The sequence below is a fragment of the Nannospalax galili genome, unplaced genomic scaffold (genome assembly GCF_000622305.1).
Source record: "Nannospalax galili isolate Female #2095 unplaced genomic scaffold, S.galili_v1.0 scaffold5, whole genome shotgun sequence".
In the NCBI taxonomy this organism is placed as follows: Eukaryota; Metazoa; Chordata; class Mammalia; order Rodentia; family Spalacidae; genus Nannospalax; species Nannospalax galili.
The window spans coordinates 2,551,504-2,571,704 of record NW_008353126.1 but is presented as its reverse complement, the minus strand read 5'-3'; the positions used below and the strand labels follow the sequence as shown (position 1 = coordinate 2,571,704).

The 20,201-nt window shown below is 44.2% G+C and overlaps 2 protein-coding genes across 2 annotated transcripts in view; both read right to left on the bottom strand.

Moving 5' to 3' along the window:
* Nucleotides 1–16,602, bottom strand: part of Mybphl (myosin binding protein H like) — a 32,843-nt gene extending 16,241 nt beyond the window's left edge. The window contains exon 1 of the mRNA XM_017802532.1: nucleotides 16,592–16,602. The gene's annotated coding sequence lies outside the window, so the exon portion shown is untranslated. The remainder of the gene's footprint in view (nucleotides 1–16,591) is intronic.
* Sort1 (sortilin 1) overlaps nucleotides 1,848–20,201 on the bottom strand; it is a 76,472-nt gene continuing 58,118 nt past the window's right edge. Inside the window, exons 12-21 of the mRNA XM_008850438.2 lie at nucleotides 19,612–19,714; nucleotides 18,809–18,977; nucleotides 17,371–17,561; nucleotides 15,158–15,347; nucleotides 12,158–12,274; nucleotides 8,956–9,064; nucleotides 7,696–7,794; nucleotides 6,932–7,038; nucleotides 6,317–6,428; nucleotides 1,848–6,106 (exon numbers count right to left, since the gene is read on the bottom strand). Of these exons, the coding sequence (XP_008848660.1) occupies nucleotides 6,092–6,106; nucleotides 6,317–6,428; nucleotides 6,932–7,038; nucleotides 7,696–7,794; nucleotides 8,956–9,064; nucleotides 12,158–12,274; nucleotides 15,158–15,347; nucleotides 17,371–17,561; nucleotides 18,809–18,977; nucleotides 19,612–19,714 (1,212 nt within the window). The 3' untranslated portion in view covers nucleotides 1,848–6,091. The remainder of the gene's footprint in view (nucleotides 6,107–6,316; nucleotides 6,429–6,931; nucleotides 7,039–7,695; nucleotides 7,795–8,955; nucleotides 9,065–12,157; nucleotides 12,275–15,157; nucleotides 15,348–17,370; nucleotides 17,562–18,808; nucleotides 18,978–19,611; nucleotides 19,715–20,201) is intronic.

The window sequence follows — 20,201 nt, the reverse complement described above, 5'->3', positions numbered from 1 at the left end:
CATGTATCGTAACTTCCACCCAAATTATCTGGTTTCCTATTGCATTCCCACTTTCCTAATTCCAGGGGCCAGTAATTCCTCTATATTAAATTGATTTTTATTACATTCGTATGTCTGTGCTCATGCATGTCATAGCATGCATGTAGAGGTCAGAGGACAACTTGCTGCAGTAGACTCTCTTCTTCCACTGGATGGATTCTGGGGATTGAACTCAGGTAATCAAGTTTGGTGGTGAGTGACCTTACCCACTGAACCATATGTGTGTGTGTGTGTGTGTGTGTGTGTGTGAGAGAGAGAGAGAGAGAGAGAGAGAGAGAGAGAGAGCGAGAGAGCAGTTTTAGAGTCATAGCAAAATTCAAGTAGACTTTACACACAGCCCTCCCCTACCTCTATTTTGACCCCATGGAGGGAGTATTAGTGTGGAGTGAATGAGCTCCTTACTGATTTTAGTACCCCACTTAGGGGCAGTTAGTAGGTCCCTAGGAGTCCTTATTATCTTGGGATGATAGAAGCCCAGTGACTGCAACCTGTAGATAGACTTCAGAGTCAGGAATTTGTTTATAGGGGACTGGGATGGCTGAAGAGGGTGGTTTGATTGGTAGACAGTTGAACTTGTGTCATACCAGAACTAATTTAAAGATCTCTCAGATCTGTTTCTCTAGCCTGACCCAGCCCAGGCTCCTAGAAATACCAGCAGCCCCCAAACCAGGGGACCTCTTTATGTGGGTAGGTGTGTGTTTATATGTGGAGGCCAGAGATCAATCTCAGGTATCATTCCTCAGGAGCTGACCACATTGGATTTTTCAAAATTAGTTATATTTTGTGTGTGTGTGTGTGTGTGTGTGTGTACGTACATGCGTGCACATCATGGAGCACATGGGAGGTCAGAGGACAACTTTCCAGAATCAGTTCTCTCCTTCCATCTTGTGGGTCCCAGAGATCAAATTTAGGTTTTCCAGGGAATTAGATGCCCTCTTCTGACCTCCGTGGGCACTGTACGACACACGTGCACTTACATGCACATAAAGTAAAAATAAATATTAAAAAAGAGTCAAATTTAAAATGCAGATGCCTCAGGTCTGCCCATCAGAAAGTCCAATTCAGAGTTGGGCATGCTGGCTCCCACTTGTAATCCCAGCACTCAGGAAGTAGAGGCAGGAGGACTGCTTTGCATTTAAGGGCAGCCTGAGCTACATAGTAAGTTCCAGACTAGCCGGATTCTGGTGCAGGGGCTCTTAGAATATGTTAGAATCCCTAAAGATCAAGGGCTTTGCTGTGGCATCTCCAGGCCGAAACATGGGAGTACCAAATGGAAAGAGTGGCTCAAAATGCTATCCCATGGCAGGGGAGGGTGGCTAATGGCTAACAGGAGGCTGGGACTCTGAAGGATAGTGAGAGCTGCAAGGGAAGCAAGCCTAAAGGAGGCAGACAGAAAGCTGCTGTAGGCAAACCTCCCGTGTTGCTCTCTGCCAAACTGGCTACAGGGAACAGCAGATTCAGGAGGGCAGCCACATGCTGTTGTGTCCAGAAGTGTAGCAACACACCCTGGGGGAAGTGTGGTGGGGCTGCTAGGCTTTCTGAAAGTGACAACAAAAGAGGGTCCTCCATGGCCCTGGAAGGCAGATCTTGATGAGCATAAAGAAAGGGAAAGGACAAGATTAGGAAATTTATGGGCAAATAAACTCAATTAGGAGTCATTTCCCCTATAAATTATTGACTCTCTCTCATACTATAAATGCACAGTCCTGACTTTTTAAAATTTTTGCTTCTCTGGTTGCTGGAGTTTTGATTTTTGAAGATAAAAAACTGGAAAAGTTCTGTTAACAAACTTAGCTTAGTCATCTTAGTAGGTCAGGTAACAAAGTCCAGTCTATTTTATTTCTAACCCAAATATTGCAAATATACAGAAAATTACCAGTACAAAGTTAAACACATCCAGATTTATTTACACAATGCTAAAGAAATTTGAGTTTTATTTCCATTTTGTGGGATTTCATTATAGGTTCTGGCTTGGCCGTGTAGTTGGCATGGGTCTTTGAAAGTTGATTATCCCACCTCACATGCAATTTTTCTGTCCCAAGGAAACAGAAATCTTGAGTTTTTAGTGCGCATGCAGTAGTGGCTGTATTACTGCTTTACACTTTCCTAGGAAGGCAGCTGCCCCTCCAAAGCTGGAGGAGGAACCACATGCTCAGAAAGGGAACAAAAAATAAGGGAGGGAAGACAGGCACATGGGGACCCTGAGCATTTCTGTGCACGAGGAGAAAGAGTGTGCAGCCCAAACCCTCCTCCCTGGAGGTCCAAACACAGGGGAGTGGCAGAACCCCCAGGGGACTGTAAGTCACATGACCACAGCTGAGGGCATGCGCAGGATGAGAACTGCACTAGAGATTTGGGGCATACCAATAAATCATTACCATGTACACTATACAGTTTATACATGTATATATGTACACACACATATATAAAGGTACAGATTAGTCTGTGTTATTCCATATAAACAGATGCATAAGAATGTACTGATGTGAAAAAATGCACACAGCAAGTTGTTGAAGACAATTTCAAATTAAATTAATGTTCTAATTCTTATTGTTCTAATGTATGGAACCAAGAAATCAACCTTTTTCTGTTATTTCAGTGACCCTTCGTGAGGGCAGGATGGTGCTCCCAGAGTGACCTGAACCTGGCAAAGCACTGACCGATGGCACATAAAGTCTGGCTTGCCAACTCTGGCCTTCCCTGTCACTACATCATATGGCAAATCTTAAACTTTGGTTTTGTTTAAAAAACATTTAAATCCACGTTAATCTTCCTGCTGGAAGGAAGGTTAGGTAGAATGCTGAAAAGCTGTATCCCTTCGCATTTTAGCAATTCCAAGTATCCCAGCTTAATGTGGAGTTGAAGGGCTCAACTGACAACAAGCAGGTGAGCTGGTGGCCAGCACGCATGGGAGCAGGGCTCTTCAGAGCTCTGGGAAGAGAGAGAGACTCTACCTAGATAGTTTACTTACAGAGTAATAAAATGAGTGAAGCCTGGTCAGCCCTGTCACTATGGGGCTTGTATGAATGGACATGCATCTGGTATCCTGACAAAGGGATTGGTTTAATATTTGTGTCCAGTCATGGTTTATAAGCTGGACAAGGAGTGGCCTGCAATACTATACTGCCACAGAGGAAAGGTGGGCAAGCAGAGGACCAAAGGCAAGCCAAAAGTAGAGGGACACACACCAGAGTGCCGACAAGCTATGGCAGTTCTAAGGTGCAGCTGTAGAGATTCCATTAAAGCTCCTGAGCCCAACCTGCAACTGCCATAAGTTTCCAAAGGCTTCTACTCTTCTGAGCACTGCTCCATTCAACTTACAGCTGAGGCACATCCAGCCCTGGCCTCTGGACTCAGGAAAACCCAAAAGCCCCTAGGGTCTCAAGGATGAAGGATGGGTGAATTCTGGATTTTAAAGCTCAGGCCACTATGGTCTGTCTGACATGTCCAAGTTATCTAACAACGCTAAATGCTCTTCTGCCTCCGAAAATAATCCCCTCTGCCACCACTATGCTGAGAATTCACACAGTGATAACTAGGCTTACTAGTGATGACTATGCTCCTAGGCTGAACAGAAGAAACCAGAAATTATTGTTTTTTAGAAGCTCTAAAGAGCTTAGGCTGTTTTCCTCTGACTGAGGGAGCACATTTCTGAGTGTGACTGTCACTGAAAGCTAGCAGATGGGTAGTCCCATGGTCAACAGAGCCAGCTAACAAAGGGTGGAAATGGGAGGATGGAGAGAAAGAGCCATCCATAGACTCACTTGTGCTCCCCAACAGTGACCATCCACAATGGAAGGGACTGCTCCTGAAGACACGTTCAAAATTACCATTATTACTTTTATTTTCAGCCATGAAGCAGGGGAATACGATTTTTCTGTTTTCCAAAAAGAAAACAAAATGGTGCTAAAATAATGCTCTGAAACAAATGCCATTGATCCCTGTCTTCAAATCAGCAAGTCACCTATGAGAAAGGCAATAACCATGTCTCAGAGCTCTGAAGACAACCAGTCAGCACAGGGACCCTGCATGACTGACTCAACTTTGGCTCCTGAGCCCTATCACAAGAACAGTGGCAGCTCAAAAGACAGAATGTAAGTGCTAGTGCTCTGAAGACCGCCATGTCTACAGAGATTACAGGGACTATTGGAGCAGAGAATCCTCATCTTCAGTGGTTAGAGGACTGCCCCATGCTGGCATGTCAACCCGCATCTAGCTGGGTATATGCTGGGAAACTGTGTGTGGTGGAAACTGGTCTTTTCACTTTGCATAGGAGGTGAGGGTGGGATCGAAGCTGAAATTGGTTATTTATAAGCTGATGTGTCAGGAATTATTTTAAATTGTAGAACCATGGAAAATGAATGAGCTAAACAGACTAGTGCATTCTGGCCCTAACAAATATTAATTCTCCTCACAGAAATGGTCCTAACTTCATTTTCTAACAGAAGCTCCCTGACTCATTTAACTGCAATTCAATGTCTCTATATTCTCCATCCACTTCTTCCCCCTCTTTCCCTGCTGCTGGTTCATCCTTTCTGGGGAGGAGTGAAGTTAGCCATCTGTTCATGCATTCTGACAAAGTTAGTTTGGCACGTTAACCTTTTACTGACTTTCTAGGCACGAAATAAACTAGCAGCAAAATAGCATCAATTGGGTATAGAGACCAAGGACCGACCACACCATGTGCCCGCACAGCAAGGGATCAAGCTGTCTTAAAATCAGTGCTCACTGCTGTCCTTTACTAGATGGCCACCCCCAAATCTACCAGCTCTATGCTATAATTTAATTTAGAAAAATGTCAAATGGAAAACTTCCTTATATTTAAACCATGAAACCAAGGCCTTACATACAGTTGAGGTGGGTCTTCGGTTGGTTCAGTCAAAAGTTTCAAGCCAACAAACACCTTGGCAAAACTAGGGAAAGGATGAGGATAGTCTGGTAATATAATTTTGATTTTTTTATAAAGAATATAAATCTGAAGACATCCCTATCCCTGGTTCTATGAATAGCGGTCTAGGAGGAAGTGAATCAGCAGCCATGGTGATAGTTCAACAGCGAGGCCTTCAAAATGGGCAACAGGGATAATGGAAGACAGCAGCAGTAAGTCCTGGGGCTGCATTGCATACCCTCAACAATGAACTCCAGTGAAGGGATGGGGGAGCCTGGGCAGGCTTCCAGGCCAAGCCTGCACCCTGTCCTTGAGCAAGTCCACTGGCACACACACAAAGCACAGCTTGAAAGTGCTCAAAAGCGGCCAGAGTTTCGCCCTTAATAGGTGTTAAATCTAGTCAATTCTCTGCTGCTCCCTTCTTCCTGCCCCAAGTTAAAAATATTGCCCTGTTAAGTTTTCCTGATTTAGTGTCTTGGAAGCACATGGTGAAGTTTGTTGCCAAAGAGCCATTAACAAGGGTATTGCCTAATTAAACAAGGGAAAAGAAAAATCACTGGGGCCTATAGTCCTGGTTGGGGTTGGGGGGTGGGGAAGATGCAGCTAGGATCTGTGCGAGGAGCTGGTGCGCAGTGTCCTTCAGGCAGGGCTGTCCACAGATGGAGAAAAGCTGGCCAGGCAGTGCCAGTCACCGCATCCTTTGTTTTCCTGTCTGGATGCGTCCCATGGCCAGCTGAGCCCAGGGACAGCACCAAATATGTGAGAGTTGATGCTGGAGTTGGCAAGATGCCCTGGGGTGGGCACCGTGCAGAACACTAACAGTGGGGTTAGTGAAACAATCCCTTTGAATCCCATTCCATTTCCCTTAAAACACAAACAACAAAACACCAAAGCCCATACTTTAACAAAAGACAGAACCTGAAATAAAAAATTAAAGAATTTAAAAACTGCACCCCCTCTTCTGAGAGACAACTGTAAGAGTGTTCCGGCTCCCCACCTCCACCCTGCATTTCTTTACTATGGGTCCTTTCGCCTTGCGTGGGAGCAGCAGAAATAGAGCTGGGTCTGTCACAATGGGAAATTTATTTCCCCAAGTCGGAGCCCGCAGGAATTTAGGAGGTACTGTGGCTCAACCTTCAGCGCTCTGTCCCAGCTCCTGGTGAGCTATTCCAGGAGGTCCTGAAAAGAAAGACATGCTGTATTACCATCACACCAAAAGCTTCCTATTTGGAAAGTAATCAGTTTCTAGGTGTGCCAGGTCCTGCAGACATGAAGGTGCTGCTTCTAGCTCATGCACGACTGGGCTCTGATCGCAACTTGATCATGAGAAGAAAAACTCCTTTTGAAATTTACATTTTTAGATAATTCCTCAAGAAGAGGCAGTCTCACCTCATCTGAATCATCATGATAACCGCTTTTAGCATGGGAGGCCGTGTCCAAAGCATCCACTCCATCGGCCTCTGCATGCTGCTGCAGCACAGAGTATCGGTGCACCAGGAACCTGGGGAGAGGACCCTGGTTAGCCTCCTGAGCTGAGTAGGGGGTCTCCCTCCCTCTCCTTCCCTCTCTCCCTCCCTCTCCCTCTCTTTCTCTCTTTATCACTCTTTCTCTCTCTTTGGTTTCTTTTGAGATAGTATCTCCCTATAGCTGCAGCTGGCTTTGAACTTGCTATGTAGACCAGGCTGGCCTTGATCTCACAGAGATCTGCCTGCCTCTGTCTCCTGAGTGCTAGGATTAAGGGTGTGCCACCACCCGGCATAGGGGGTATTTCATATAGCACAGGCTTTCTTCAAGTTTACACACTCATAGAGTGAGTCACACTGACAGGCAGCACAGTACACAGTTGCCATACAAAAAATCTAAGGTACAAGAAGATATGGGCCTGAATTTTCAGGGATATCACTTTAACTACCTAGTTTCAGCCAAGAGTGAACTCAATCACATGCATTGGGTTGACTTTTTGGTTTGAATTCAGTACCTATGACCCACTTCCATATTCCTTACCTTCCACCACAGACATATTTCTTCACAATGAGCACTCCTGCCACAACTGTGACCAGCATCAATCCCACGATAGCCAGGATAATGGGAACAGAACTCGACTTGGAATTCTTGATAAATTAAAACACAAGCACAAAAGCGATTAGGTATGCATAGTCTAGGACTGCATTCAAAGCGCTCACTCGCTCCCCTCACTTCACTGAGTGACTTAGTGAGGGTATTCTCAACCCCCCAGATGAACCATCTCAGTGTTATCAGGAGGCTAGCACGGCCAGCACAGGGGAATCTGAGCTCCAACTGCCCAGGGGCTGGACTTTGGGGGCTTCCATGGCAAAGTTACACTGGAAACCTGGGCCACTGCCTCAAATTGACACAATATGATACTTCATCTACGAAGTTCATGCTTGAGAACTATACAACCAAGTTACACACAAAAAAAGAAAGAAAATCGCAAAGTGTTTTAAAAGTAAGTTTACAATTTTGTGTTGGACCACATGTAACTATACATGGTCCACAGGACACAGGTTGGACATGCCTGGCAAATCAAGTATGCAAGGGCATCCCTTTTGGAGCTTAAGGGTAGAGCAGGGAAGGATTCTGTGATCATAGCAGGCTGAATGAAGCTGCAACAAGGCCATTATCTGGGAAGAAGTGTGTCAATGCAATGCCAGGCAGGATTACTGCACACCAAGGTTTATGTTTTTACTACATTTTTGGCATGTTTTTGCAAATAAGCCTCAGTAGATCACTGTTTTTGTGTAACCTACCTGCGTCTGGGTGGGAGATGGGAAGTGTGTGTTTTCAGTGTATCCAAGAGGAGGCGGAGCTGGATTCTGGGACAAGCTGTGTCCCTGTGGGCGGGAGTCCTGTGCAATCACACACACAAACACTCTGAGGACAGCCACCAGCAGTCCAGGCAGGGGTGCAGAAAAGGAGGAACTTGCCCCCTTACAAATACACACACCCACACATTCTTCCCAAATTGCCTGGAGCCCCACCCCTTCCTTGTGGGTGTCTCACCCCTGGGGAAGCAGAAAGGAGGATGGAGCTCAGTCTCATATTAGAGACTAGGAAGTGGGGGGGGGGGCTACAGCTCATCTCCCAAGTCACAATGCTGGCGCTGTGCTTGTTTACCAAGAGGTCTCTCCAGTTACCTGTTTCCAGATCTCAAGCAGACAGTTCAGTACCACAATTTATAATCAGCCTATGACTTGCCTGTAGATCCGAAGCAGTCTGTTCTGACCACACTTGAGCTTTTCATTTTTAATACACTTGACATGATTCAGAACAAAGATCTACTCTACTCAAACAGTCCAGGGCTCTGTGTGTGCAAATCAGCAGGTCATGGCCCTTTATTAGCTTTTTAATTTTATTTTTGCGATTAATTTTTCCCAGAGGTTGGTTTAGTTGCTTGTTTTTGAAACAGGGTCTTGTGCAGCCCAGGCTGACTTCAAACTATGTAACCAAGGCTAACCTTGAACTTCTGATCCTGCCCTCTACTTCCCCTATGCTGGGATTGCATATGTAGATCACTGTGTTCATGCTCTGATTAAGTGATGCTGGGGATTGAACCTAGGGCTGTGTGCATGCTAGGCAAACACTCTACCAACTGAGTTGCATCCCCAACCCTGGCCTTTTATTTTTAAAATTTTTGATTAACGTGCAATAATTACAATATCAGGGGACAGACAGTGTGATAGTTCAACATATGCATCTGTCACTCATGATCGGCTACCTTCCTAAGTCTTTTTCCTGAATGACTCTGAGCCTCAGAAACACCTTACAATTCCATGCTCCTAGGACTTTTCAACTTTATGTAACACAATTTTCCCTAACACAAACATCAGCTTTTGACAGGATGAGCTTATCACTAGGTTATGTGATAGGTCCTTCATCCTAACAGCTTCCAGTGTAAAGAGGTCTACAGAGGCAGTTGGCCACCTTGTATCAGTATCAAATTCTTGATGCTTTAACTTTGACTTCCTGGCAGAAGATGAAACCCTACCTGTACCTGTTTTTTAACATACCTGCTTAATGGGATTCAAGAAATTGCTTGTGCATTTCTTTTTCAAATCCTTCACTTCCCGAGCTGGGTTCATTCCACCTTCGCATCTGTCTCCAGGAATTTTCCGGTACCTGAAAGGCAGAGGTTTGGTCACAGGTTTGCTTGCTGGTAGTGACTGTGTTGCTTTCTAGGTAAGGCATGGAGTTGGAAGCCACGACCTCCGGGCTGGGGTACTCCTGGGTGGAGGTAGGGGAGACAAGCCCAAACCATGGCCAGGATGGTGGGAGCAGCTGTCCTGACCACTGTTGGGCAGGATTTTCAGGCCATTCTGTCTGGCAAGCTGTGGAAGTCTCACATAAAACAAGTTCCTCAAAGTCTACCAAAATCCATCTTCAGGGATGGCTATTACAGAGGTGGGCTTGAACCCCAAAATGACACATGGGAAGAAACTTTAGTACTAGATATAAGCCTACTGTCAGTAACAAAGAATAGAGACACTTATCAATAAATCGGGCTCTAGGCAAAAGATCTCCTTAAAGAACAGCCAGGGAAATGAAAGATTGCTAAAAGGTCAAGCCAAGCAATTGAAATAACCATATGATGAATTTCTGTTTGTATTAGTTTGTACATATGAACCATCGGCATTTTAAAAATTATTTTTATTTTATGTGTATGCATGTATTGCCTCCGTGTAGATAAGTACACCTGTGTTGTGCAATGCCTGTGGAAGACAGAAGAGGCTGTCAGATCCCTTGGAACTGGAGTTATGGACAGTTGTTAGCTGCCATGTAGGTGCTGGGATTCGAACCTGGGTCTTCTGCAAGAACAATCATGTTCTTAACCACTAAGCCATCTCTCCAGCCCCTTTTTAAAGTTTTTTTTTTTTTAATTATTTTTTACCATCATGTTTTTTTCTTTTTTCTTTTTCTTTTTTTGGTCTTTTTGAGACAGGGTCTCCCTGTAGCCCCAGCTGTCCTGGAACTCACTAGTTAGACCAGGCTGGCCTCTGAACTCACAAAGATCAGCCTGCCTCTGCCTCTGCCTCCCAAGTGCTGGGACTAAAGGTGTGTGCCACCACACCTAGCTTTGTTTGTTGTTTTTAAAGCAGAATTTGTATTCTGGGCTATATTTCTGGACTTTTGCCTACTTCCAGAAAACAATGTTTGGAAATTCAGAAAGGTTTCTTGATTAAGGAAACTGAGGGAAGTCTGACTAAAACCTCTAGTTTTATTTGCTGCTAGCCACTTATTCTACTATCTGCAAAAAGCACTAATTTTGGAGGCCAAGTGGCTGTTTCTCACCAGCTTAGTTGAAACACTTCCAATCTGTGGGCCACGATGGTCATGGCTGCCTAGATTACTTTTCAGGGCTCAAATGGCCACTTTAGTTGAAACCACCACTCTTCATTTGAGATCTTCTGTATGATTTTTCTTTCCTTTTTCATGATTTAATAGGTGAGCTTTTGACATTAAAGGGCCACGGGAACTCCAACCCCAGCCTATGCAATACCACCCATTTTCTGAACATGTATATGCTTGTTTTTAATATTTTATTTGTTTTTATTTTATGTATATGAATGTATTGCCTGCATGTATGACGTGCACCCATGTCATGCAAGGCCCTCAGAGGTCAGAAGAGGGCTTTGGATTTCCCTGGAATAGGAGTTATGGACAGTTGCTTGCCACTGTATGGGTTTTGGGAACCAAACCTGGGGTCCTCTGTAAGAGCAGCCAGTGCTTAACCACTGAGCTATCTCTCCAGCCCCCTGAACATGTGTTTTATTTTTTTATTTTTTTAGTCTTTTTGAGACAGGGTCTCCTGTAGCCCCAGCTGGCCTGAAACTTGCTTTGTAGACCAGGCTGGCCTCAAACCCACAGAGATTCACCTGCCTCTGCCTCCCAAGTGCTGGGATTAAAGGTGTGTGCCATCACGCCCAAGTATGTTTGTTTAGGGATGAGCTGTGAAGAAGTAACTTCCTATTACCTTTCCCCTATGCCTGCTTAAGCCATCTTGCCTCTCCCTCCTTGCCTTTCTTTTTGAGACCCGGTTTTGTTATTTGCACTAACTGGCCTAGGACTAGCTGTGTAGCCGAGGCTATCCTCAAACTCGAGGCGATTCTCCTACCTCTACTGCCTGAATGCTGGGATTACAGGTGTGTACTGCCATGCCTAGTTTCATCCTGTTTAGTGGACTTGAAATTCATTCTCAGGTTTCTACATGCTTGGCTACCTACCTCATGAGGAAGCCCTGTTTTTTGTTTGTTTTTGGTTTTTTTTGGTCTTTTTGGGACATGGTCTCCCTGTAGCCCCAGCTGTCCTGGAACTCACTATGTAGACCAGGCTGGCCTTGAATTCACAGAGATCTGCTTGCCTCTGCCTCCCGGGTGCTGGGACTAAAGGCATGCACTACCACGCCCAGCTGGAACCCTTCTTTTTGCAAAGCTCATTGTTTCATGATTGGAATATTATATAGTAGGCAAAATGGGTGATGGTTAGTGACATATCCTCTTTCATAGCTGTGGGTAGGGCTGTCCATGGGGATATTTTGTATAGTTTCAGGGCCTGAAGACCTAGTATCTCTGTGTCTTGCTGCCAGGGATGTCTGCCCTTTCTAGCCTGAGACTATGCCAAAAACTGTGACCAGAGAAAGCTCATCAACAAAACTGGGAGATGGGAGAAGTTTATTGGAGGAGCTGTCAGAGGTTCCTCTAGAGCCCTACTGTATCCTGAGGACACCATTGAAACTAAATTCATTAAAATGAAAAGCCCAGGGACTGGAGAGATGGCTCAGGGATTAAGAGGTGGCTGCCCTTGTAGAGGACTGGAGTTCAGTTCCCAGCACCTACATGGTGGCTAACAACTGTCGCTAACTCTAGTTCCAAGGGGTCTGATACCCTCTTCTGGCCTCTATGGGCATTACTTGACAAGGGTGCAATTATACACATACAGGCAAAATACTCATACACAGAAAATAAAAATAAATAAATAAGAAAATAAATTTAAAATGGAGAACCCAGTTCCTTAGTCACACCAGAATCAACTGTACCATGAGGCCAGTAACTGTCATTTGGACACAGCAGACGACAGGTAAGTTTACCACCACAGAAAGCCTACTAGACAGTGCTTACATGAATGTTCGGGACTACTACTTGTTCAGTATATGTGCAAGGAGGAGAGTTCACTTGGAGTTGTGAGGAGTCATTTACCATGGACTGGCCATCTTACCCGGTGGTTGTCAGGTGTTCTTCTCTTCCATACAGACAAAACTCTAGGTCGTGCCCCTTCAGTTCTGGCTGTTCCACACACTCTGAGGCATTTTCTGGACGGAAGTAGCCAAAATCACTGTAAGAATCAACAATAAGAAAACTTTTGAAGTTGCCTACAAGATAGCACATGACTAGCAAATCAAGATTTTATTTTTTATTTTTTTGGTCTTTTTGAGACAGGGTCTCCCTGTAGCCCCAGCTGTCCTGGAACTCACTATGTAGACCAGGATGAACTCACAGAGATCTGCCTGCCTCTGCCTCCTGAGTACTGGGATTAAAGGCGTGCGCCACCACACCTGGTGCAAATCAAGATTTTACACAGGGTAGTGGATAATTAACATGACAGTCTAGAATATTATAATAGAGATGAGAATCACTGTCAGAAAATAGGTCAGGGAGAACTGTGACATCTTTGCAGGTCCATGCTAGAGATCTTAGGTGCCCCCTTCAAAGGCCACTGTGTTAAAGGCTTGGTCCCCAGTGGTGCTAAGGAGAGCCAGTAGAATCTTTAAAAGGCAGGGCCTAGTGGAAGGTCTTTGGGTCACTGTGGCCCCCAGCCTTTCTCTCTCTTTTCACTCATGTTTTGGCCACAAGGAGAGAAATTTTGCCCTGCTATGTGTTTCAGTTCTGAAGTGCTGCATCACCATAGGCCCAAAACAAAAGAGCCCCTAATCGTGGGCTTTCTTCTGTATACGTCTTTTCTCTTTAAAACTGGTTATCTCAGGTATTTATTATAATGATGAAAAGCAAACTCAGTCCACTGGGAAAGCAGACATGGAGAGGGCTTTACTGAGGAGGAAAAATGAAAGTCTTATGAATCAGGCCTGGTAGATTCAGAAGTAGCTAAAACCCCAAGAGTGTGAGTCCCACAGACAGCTCAGGCTCAGGAAAGGGACTGAGCATAGTTTACAGCAGGTCAGGGTACTTGATCTCTAAGACAAAGAGGGGCCACAGTGGCATTAGCAGCAGATCTAAATTTAGGGACACTTAGCAGCTCTTTTCCTTACCCCCAAATGTCATGTGGAGGTCTTGCCTCCTCATGCTTGCACAGCGCTTTACCCACGGAGCCATCTCTCAAGCCCAGACCCTCCTCATCTCCATTCCTTCCCATCTCATTGCTGTACCTCTCCTCTCCTCTCCTGTCTGTTTTCCCCAAGGAAAAAGATCCTGCCTGTTCTCCAAGGCTGACCCCCATGCAGCATCCAGCTTTTCTACCCACCCTGGCTCCTTGTATCCTACAGGGTATGAGAAAGGACAGCCAATCTTTCCCACTCAACCAGTGGCTTTTCCTTAGCCAAAGTATGTTTCTACCATAGAAATGACTTCCTTATCTCTTTTTTTAGACAAATCTCTTTTTCTCTCTTTTTCCCTCTCTGCCCCTTTCTCTCTCTTGCATTTCAGTTACACCCAGGGCCTTGTACATATATGCTAGGCAAGTGCTTTACCACTGAGCTGTGTCTCCGGCTTCTAGCCAAATTTCTTTTCTGTTTTTAAATTTTATTTATTATTTTTATTTTATGTCTATTTGTGTATTGCCCACATGTAGGTAAGTGCACCCATGTCATGCAATGCTTGCAGAGGACAGAAGAGGCTGTCAGATCCCCTGGAACTGGAGTTACGGACAGTTGTTAGCTGCCATGTGGGTGCTACGATTTGAACCTGGGTCTTCTGCAAGAACAGCTAGTGTTCTTAACCATGGAGCCATCTTTCCAGCCTCGTAGCCAAATTTCTTAAAATACTTTTAATTGCTTTATTTTACTCACCCCCGTGCTGGGGGTGGAACTCAGAGCCTTATAAGTCCTAGGCAAATACTCTACCACTGAACTACATCCCCAGCCCCTCATTTACTTTTTATTTCGTGCATTTTGGCTTTAATACTCTGCAGTCTTGGAAATGGATGCCCAAAGCTCCACAGGATTTCTGGTCATCAAACTCAGTGACGGCCTTGCTGGACTCGGTCACCCTGACCACCTGCACACCTAGCACCTGTCTCAGCATTGGCAAAGCCTCACTGGTGTGCTTCTGGGACCACTCTATGCTCTTTCTTCCTTGTACACCTTTTCAATGTTATATAATTTGTCCTGCTACTTTATATCTTCTTTCCCTTCCTGACCACAACTGTTTGCCGCTACTGCTAAAACATTTGGGTTTTACCTCTTTCAGTTCCAATCTTTTTTAAAAAATATTTTATTATTTTTATTTTATGTGTATGAGTGTATTGCCTACATGTATGTAAGCACACCCATGTTGTGCAATACCCATTGAAGGCAGAAGAGAGGCATCAGATTCTCCTGGAACTGGAGTTATAGATGGTTGTTAGCCACCATGTGGGTGCTGGGAACTGAACCTGGGTCCTCTGCAAGGGCAGTCAGTGCCCTTAACTGCTGAGCCATCTCTCCAGCTCCTTGGATCTAATCTTTTGTAGTCAAATACCTTCTAGAAATGACCCCTCCCAAATGTGCTCACAGAACTTCAAAGTAATAAAATAGTCAAAATATATCCCATCTTTTACTCCATACCTATCCCTTACCTGCCTTATCTCTATGGCAGGTGTGCTGAGATTACAAGCATGCACCATCATGTCTGCTTCATGTGGTGACAGGAATTGAACATTGAACTCATGGTTTCATGCATGCTAGGCAAACACTCTACCGCTAAATTACATGCCAGATCCTCTTCCTTCTTATATAACTTTTATCCTTCTCACCATAGGCTCTCTAGGGTTAGTTGCTGGTTCTGCCCAATGACTAACTGTCCAGTACGATTATATAATCTGTCCCGTTGTTATTAACACTGGTCTCCTTTCTCTGCATACTTCATTTCCCTTGATAAAAAGGAGATGTTATTCAATCGTGGGGAAAAGGATTTCAGTATTTTTTCTTTTAGCCTGTAAGACAACTATCCTTCACCTCCTCCCATATGGGACCAGGGCTGAGAGGAATCTGAGGAGTGCTGATACCAGAGGAAGTCCTCCAGGGAACAGGAACAGACGGATGGCTGCTTGGTCACAACATAGTCTCGACCATTCTGACAGACAGATGACTTGCGTAGCCGTAGGAACTGTTCTTTATAGCCCAAAATGCAGCCATCTTCGTAATCTCCAGGGTCTGTGGAGTGCGCCAGCCATATGGCATAGTCCTTCTCATCACCTAGAGGACACAGACTATTCAGGAAGCTGCACAGCACACAGCCCACCAACATGAAGGAGGCAGTTGCCAGGCTAAGGGAAGAATGAGGAGAGGAAAGGTAGGTGGGAATGTCTGACTCAATCTATTGCTTCAACCTGGAGTTGCAAACACAAAGTTGCTTTAGTCTAGAGCCTACTAGCAACTGCATTTCCTTATGGCAAAAGAGAACTCCTTTCATTTTTCTGTTAGTGGGAGGATTAGGAGAAACCTCATCTGCTTTGAAGTGAGGCTGTACAGAGAATGATTAGAGCCCCTTCCAAAGAGGCTGATGTCTGCCTTCATTGCCTGGGCCCTCTATCCCCAGGAGCTGTCAGAGATAAGCAGTCATGGCTCCTTAGTAGAAGAGACTAACAAGCCAAGAACACATGTTCAGTGTTACCATGTGTAACACTGGCTTCAAACAGAAGGGAAAACAGCCTCTTTCTAGGCTTCTCTCTTGAGCCTATGGGCTCTCAAAAGTAGATTGTTGACATTTGTTTCTAGTTGAGTATACTACATCATCCACTCCTAGGAGAAGACTCAAAGGCTAGACCCTAAAGAATGTGATATGGGTTTGGGATACAAAGCAGCAGCGAGCCTGTTAGGGAGCAGGTACTTAATGAGTCTAAACAATGTTAAACTTTAGAAATAACTGCAGAATTGCCTGTTCAGGGGTAAACTCACAAACCAGTTCCTAATGCTTTCCTTGCTGCACTTAGATGACAAGAGTCCCCAGGTCTTAAATCACACTTAAAAGTCTTATAAGAGAAGTGGAGACTGAGAATTCTGCTTCCTCAGGAGTCACTGGATTAACACAGAAGAGAGGGACCCTCAACAAAAATGACTTCAACGTTTAAGCCCTGGATTTTATTGTACCAACATGTAAGTAGGGATGATTTTCCTCCACTGTTTCTTTTGGTCTATGTGTTTCTCAGTCTAATATCAACATCTTTGGCACTAGATTTGCTTTGGACACTCTGAGCATACCAGGCACTGGGCATCATGACTTTCCTAATGTTCTTTTCTGGGCCTGAACAGTGTCTTGAGTATGAAATCATGGTACTCTGTGGAGGATCCCATGGGCTTCACACCTCCCATTCTAGAGCCTCAGCTGGGACTAATGTTCAAACCAAATCTCTACACACGAACCCCCTCCCTTCAAATTTGAGAAGTGGCAGTCAATGAAAGGACCTTGCAAACACTTTTCTCTAAAGTTTCCTCTTTACATTTTCACTGCATTTGTCTAATGAGGAGTGAAACCCCCAAATGTTAGGAAATAATTTTAGATAAACACACACACATGTTCTATTCTTAAGAGCTGGAAAAATGTCCCATACATGGTACAAAAGATCTTTCCTACAGTGCAAAGCTACACTGTCTTACATGGCAGGCCCAGCCACGCATGGCTGGTCTGAACTGAGACCTGCTAGAGGTGTTATGACTTAGAAAAAAAAGGTAATCCATCTCAAAAATTTTTAATATTGTTTATATGCTGATATATTTTGGATACACACACATGCACGCACACACACACATATATGCACATAATTCTATCACTAAAATGTATAAATTTTAGTGGGGTTTTTTTTTTTTTTTGGCCTTTTTGAGACAGGGTCTCTCTGTAGCCCCACTGGCCTGGAACTCACTATGAGATCAGGCTGGCTCACAGAGATCGCCTGCCTCTGCCTCCTGGGAGCTAGGATTAAAGGCATGTGCCATCACGCCCAGCCTATTCTACACTAAAATGCATTTCACCTTTTTTATTTTATAATGTAGCTGAAAGGATAATTTAAATTATACATATGACTGTCATATTTCTTTTGGACAGTGCTAGTCCCAAGAAGGAAACCACTCTTCTGACTCCACTGTTGGACTACCCACACAGAGTACCCTTTCATAAGCATATGCATTTGTTTATTCCAGCAGAAAGATAGTAAACTCAAGGGGTTTTTTGGGAAAGGCAGCTTACAAATTTCCGGCAGAAAATTCCAAAGGTGACACTCACAGTTCCTTTCAAGGATATCTTTAAAATCAATTGTGTAGGAAATCCACTGGCGGGTTATGAAAGATTCTGTGAATCCCCAAATGCTGATGTTCATGGACCTGGCTCCAGGCTCTGAAGCGAGGCCAGTGAAGTAGATGGGTTCTTGTGTGAACATGTAGGTTTGCCAGCATTGACCTTCATCTGTGGAGAACCTGAAAATGCAGTTACAGAAGGATCATGACAGAGGACCAGCGTGGACTGGGACTATCAGGAAAGCACTCTGGCTGACTCCTAACCAGAGCAGAGTATCTATGTATTCAGAGGATGGCTTAGTGTCTGACAATTACTTTTTCTTTTTTTTTTGGTCTTTTTTGAGACAGGGTTTCTCTGTAGCCCCACTTGGCCTGGAACTTTCTATGTAGATCAGGCTGTCCTTGAACTCACAGAGACCCACCTACCCCAGCCTCCCCAGTGCTGGGATAAAAGGTGTGCACCACCACACCCAGCTAATTAATTTTCAATACTTTCAGTTAAAAGGATTCATTCACAGAATGCATGGAAGTAAACATACACTCTTTCAAGGGAAAGAGTAGTGACCTAGGTATGAACGAGTTTCTAAATTAATAAATTAGTTACAAATTTATAATAATTTAGAATAGAAATAATGCATATAATTTTATTTCAAAATGTGTACTTAAGTCATTTCTAATCCAGAATGCTTGGACATTTCTACAGTTTTATGGAGAGAAAGAATGCTATCTTAAAATGTTTTCCATTTATTTATTTAGTTGGGGGCATGCTATAGCATACATATGGAGGTCAGAGAGAGGGAATTGATTCTTTCCTTCCACCATGTGGGTTCCAGGGATTGAACTCAGGTTATCACGCTTGGCAATGAGCACTTTTACCTGCTGAGTCATCTTGCTGGTCCAAGAATTTTTTTTTAGACAGAATCTCCCTGTAGCCCCAGCTGACCTGGAACTTGCTGAGAAGACCTGGCTGGCCTCAATCTCACAGAGGTCTGCCTGCTTCTGCCTCTTGAGTGCTAGGATTAAAAGTGCATGCCACCATACCTGGCAAGATTTTTTTTTTTTTAAGGTAGGGTCTCACTATGTAGCTCTGGCTAGCCTGGAACTCACTCTATAGATCAGGCATGTCTTAGAGAGATTCATCTGCCTCTGCCTCCCAAGTGCTGGGATTAAATGTGTGCGCCATCACAACCAGTGAAGATTTTTTTAAAGTGAAAAAATGTGTAGCTAAGAGGAATCCATGGAAAAAGCAATGTCAGTGTCTCCTGATCCAAGTTGCTCTCAACATAATCCCTTTGAGAGTCTTTGCTAAAGTTCTACAGAATCTAAAAATGTGAATCAGGGTCTGTGGCTCTTCCTAAAGTAAACCTGAGGACATCCCCACCACTGCCCTTTTCACAAATCTGTGTAGGGAGCAAGAGCATGCATACTTAATCACATTGATAGGACGGTTGCTGTGCTCAATGGCCACGATGATGCCTCCGGAATCCAGAATGGTGTAATAGTGGGGTCCTTCCAGCATCTTTGCCCAGGAGTAACCTCCATCATCGGAGATGTACACGTCTGGGACCATCACTGATATGGCATCCCCCACGCTACCTGTAAAATAACTGACCATCAGCACATACTGGCAATGGAGCAGAGGATTTACAGACGAAAGAATGCTTTTGTATGAATTTCTTCTGGTCATTTTTCATCAAGGCTGTTACTGTAGAAAGAAGGTCATCAAAGCTTGAGTGTTGCTCTCTCCGCTGAGAGTCTATTGAAAACCCAAAGTACTGTTATAATGCAAGAAATTCTATCAAAGGAATGTCCTAGATAGCTTTACCTGTCAACTTGACACAATGTAGAGCCATCTGAGGGAGTCTCAGTTGGGGGATTACCCAGATCAGACTGGCCTGTGGTCATGTTCATGAGAAACTGTCTTGATGACTGATGTGGAGAGGGTCCAGCCCACTGTAAGCAGCATCATTTTTAGTCAGGTGGTCCTGAGCTGAATAAAACTTAGCTAAACACTAGCCTGTGAGTGAGCAAACCAGGAAACAGCATTCTTTCATGGTTTCTACATGAGATGAAAACCCTTTCCTCCCTAGGTCAGAGTGGTTTATCACAGCTACAAGGAGACTAGAACACAAATCCACCTGCTATGGTTTTTCTCATTGGGCGAAAGGCTGTGCTGTCACCTTGATCTCAGCCACTTCTGTCCATGATGGTGAGAGGGAGGGCTCCTTACCATGAGCGATGACTATGCCCACAGCATTAGGCTCTGAAAGTGGGGCCATCGGAACATTCAGCTTCTGGGAGATGCTGTAAGAAGCATGAATATGAAGGCTACACTGTGAAAAGAAACCAAAGCCCAGATTAAAACCGAAGGCATAATGTCCTTACTTTATTTCCCAGAGCCTCCTAAAAAAAACTTCAAATTAAATTTTAACCTCAGTGGGATGATATTTTTTCTTAAACTGTAGTAAAGTTCATTTAGTAAACTTTACTATCTTAGCTTTCTAATTATATGCTAGGCATCTTCTTACCATTGAGCAATCAGTTTTCAGAAGATTTGCATCTTGCAAAATGAAAACTATCATTTTTTTTTTGTCAAAAGAAAAAAATTATTGTCATTTGAAATAAAACATACAACTGTAAGAGATGAGAGTCTAGGGAAAACGAGGGAACACCAAGGAGCTGATTCTAGAGTAAGGAAATATACCTCTGACCCTTCGTCCCTTGGCAAAGAAGGGAAGGGGGTCTTTATACCATAATTTTAGGTTTGTTTTTTTTTTTTTTTTTTTTTTGAGACAGGGTCTCATTATGTAAGCCCTGGCT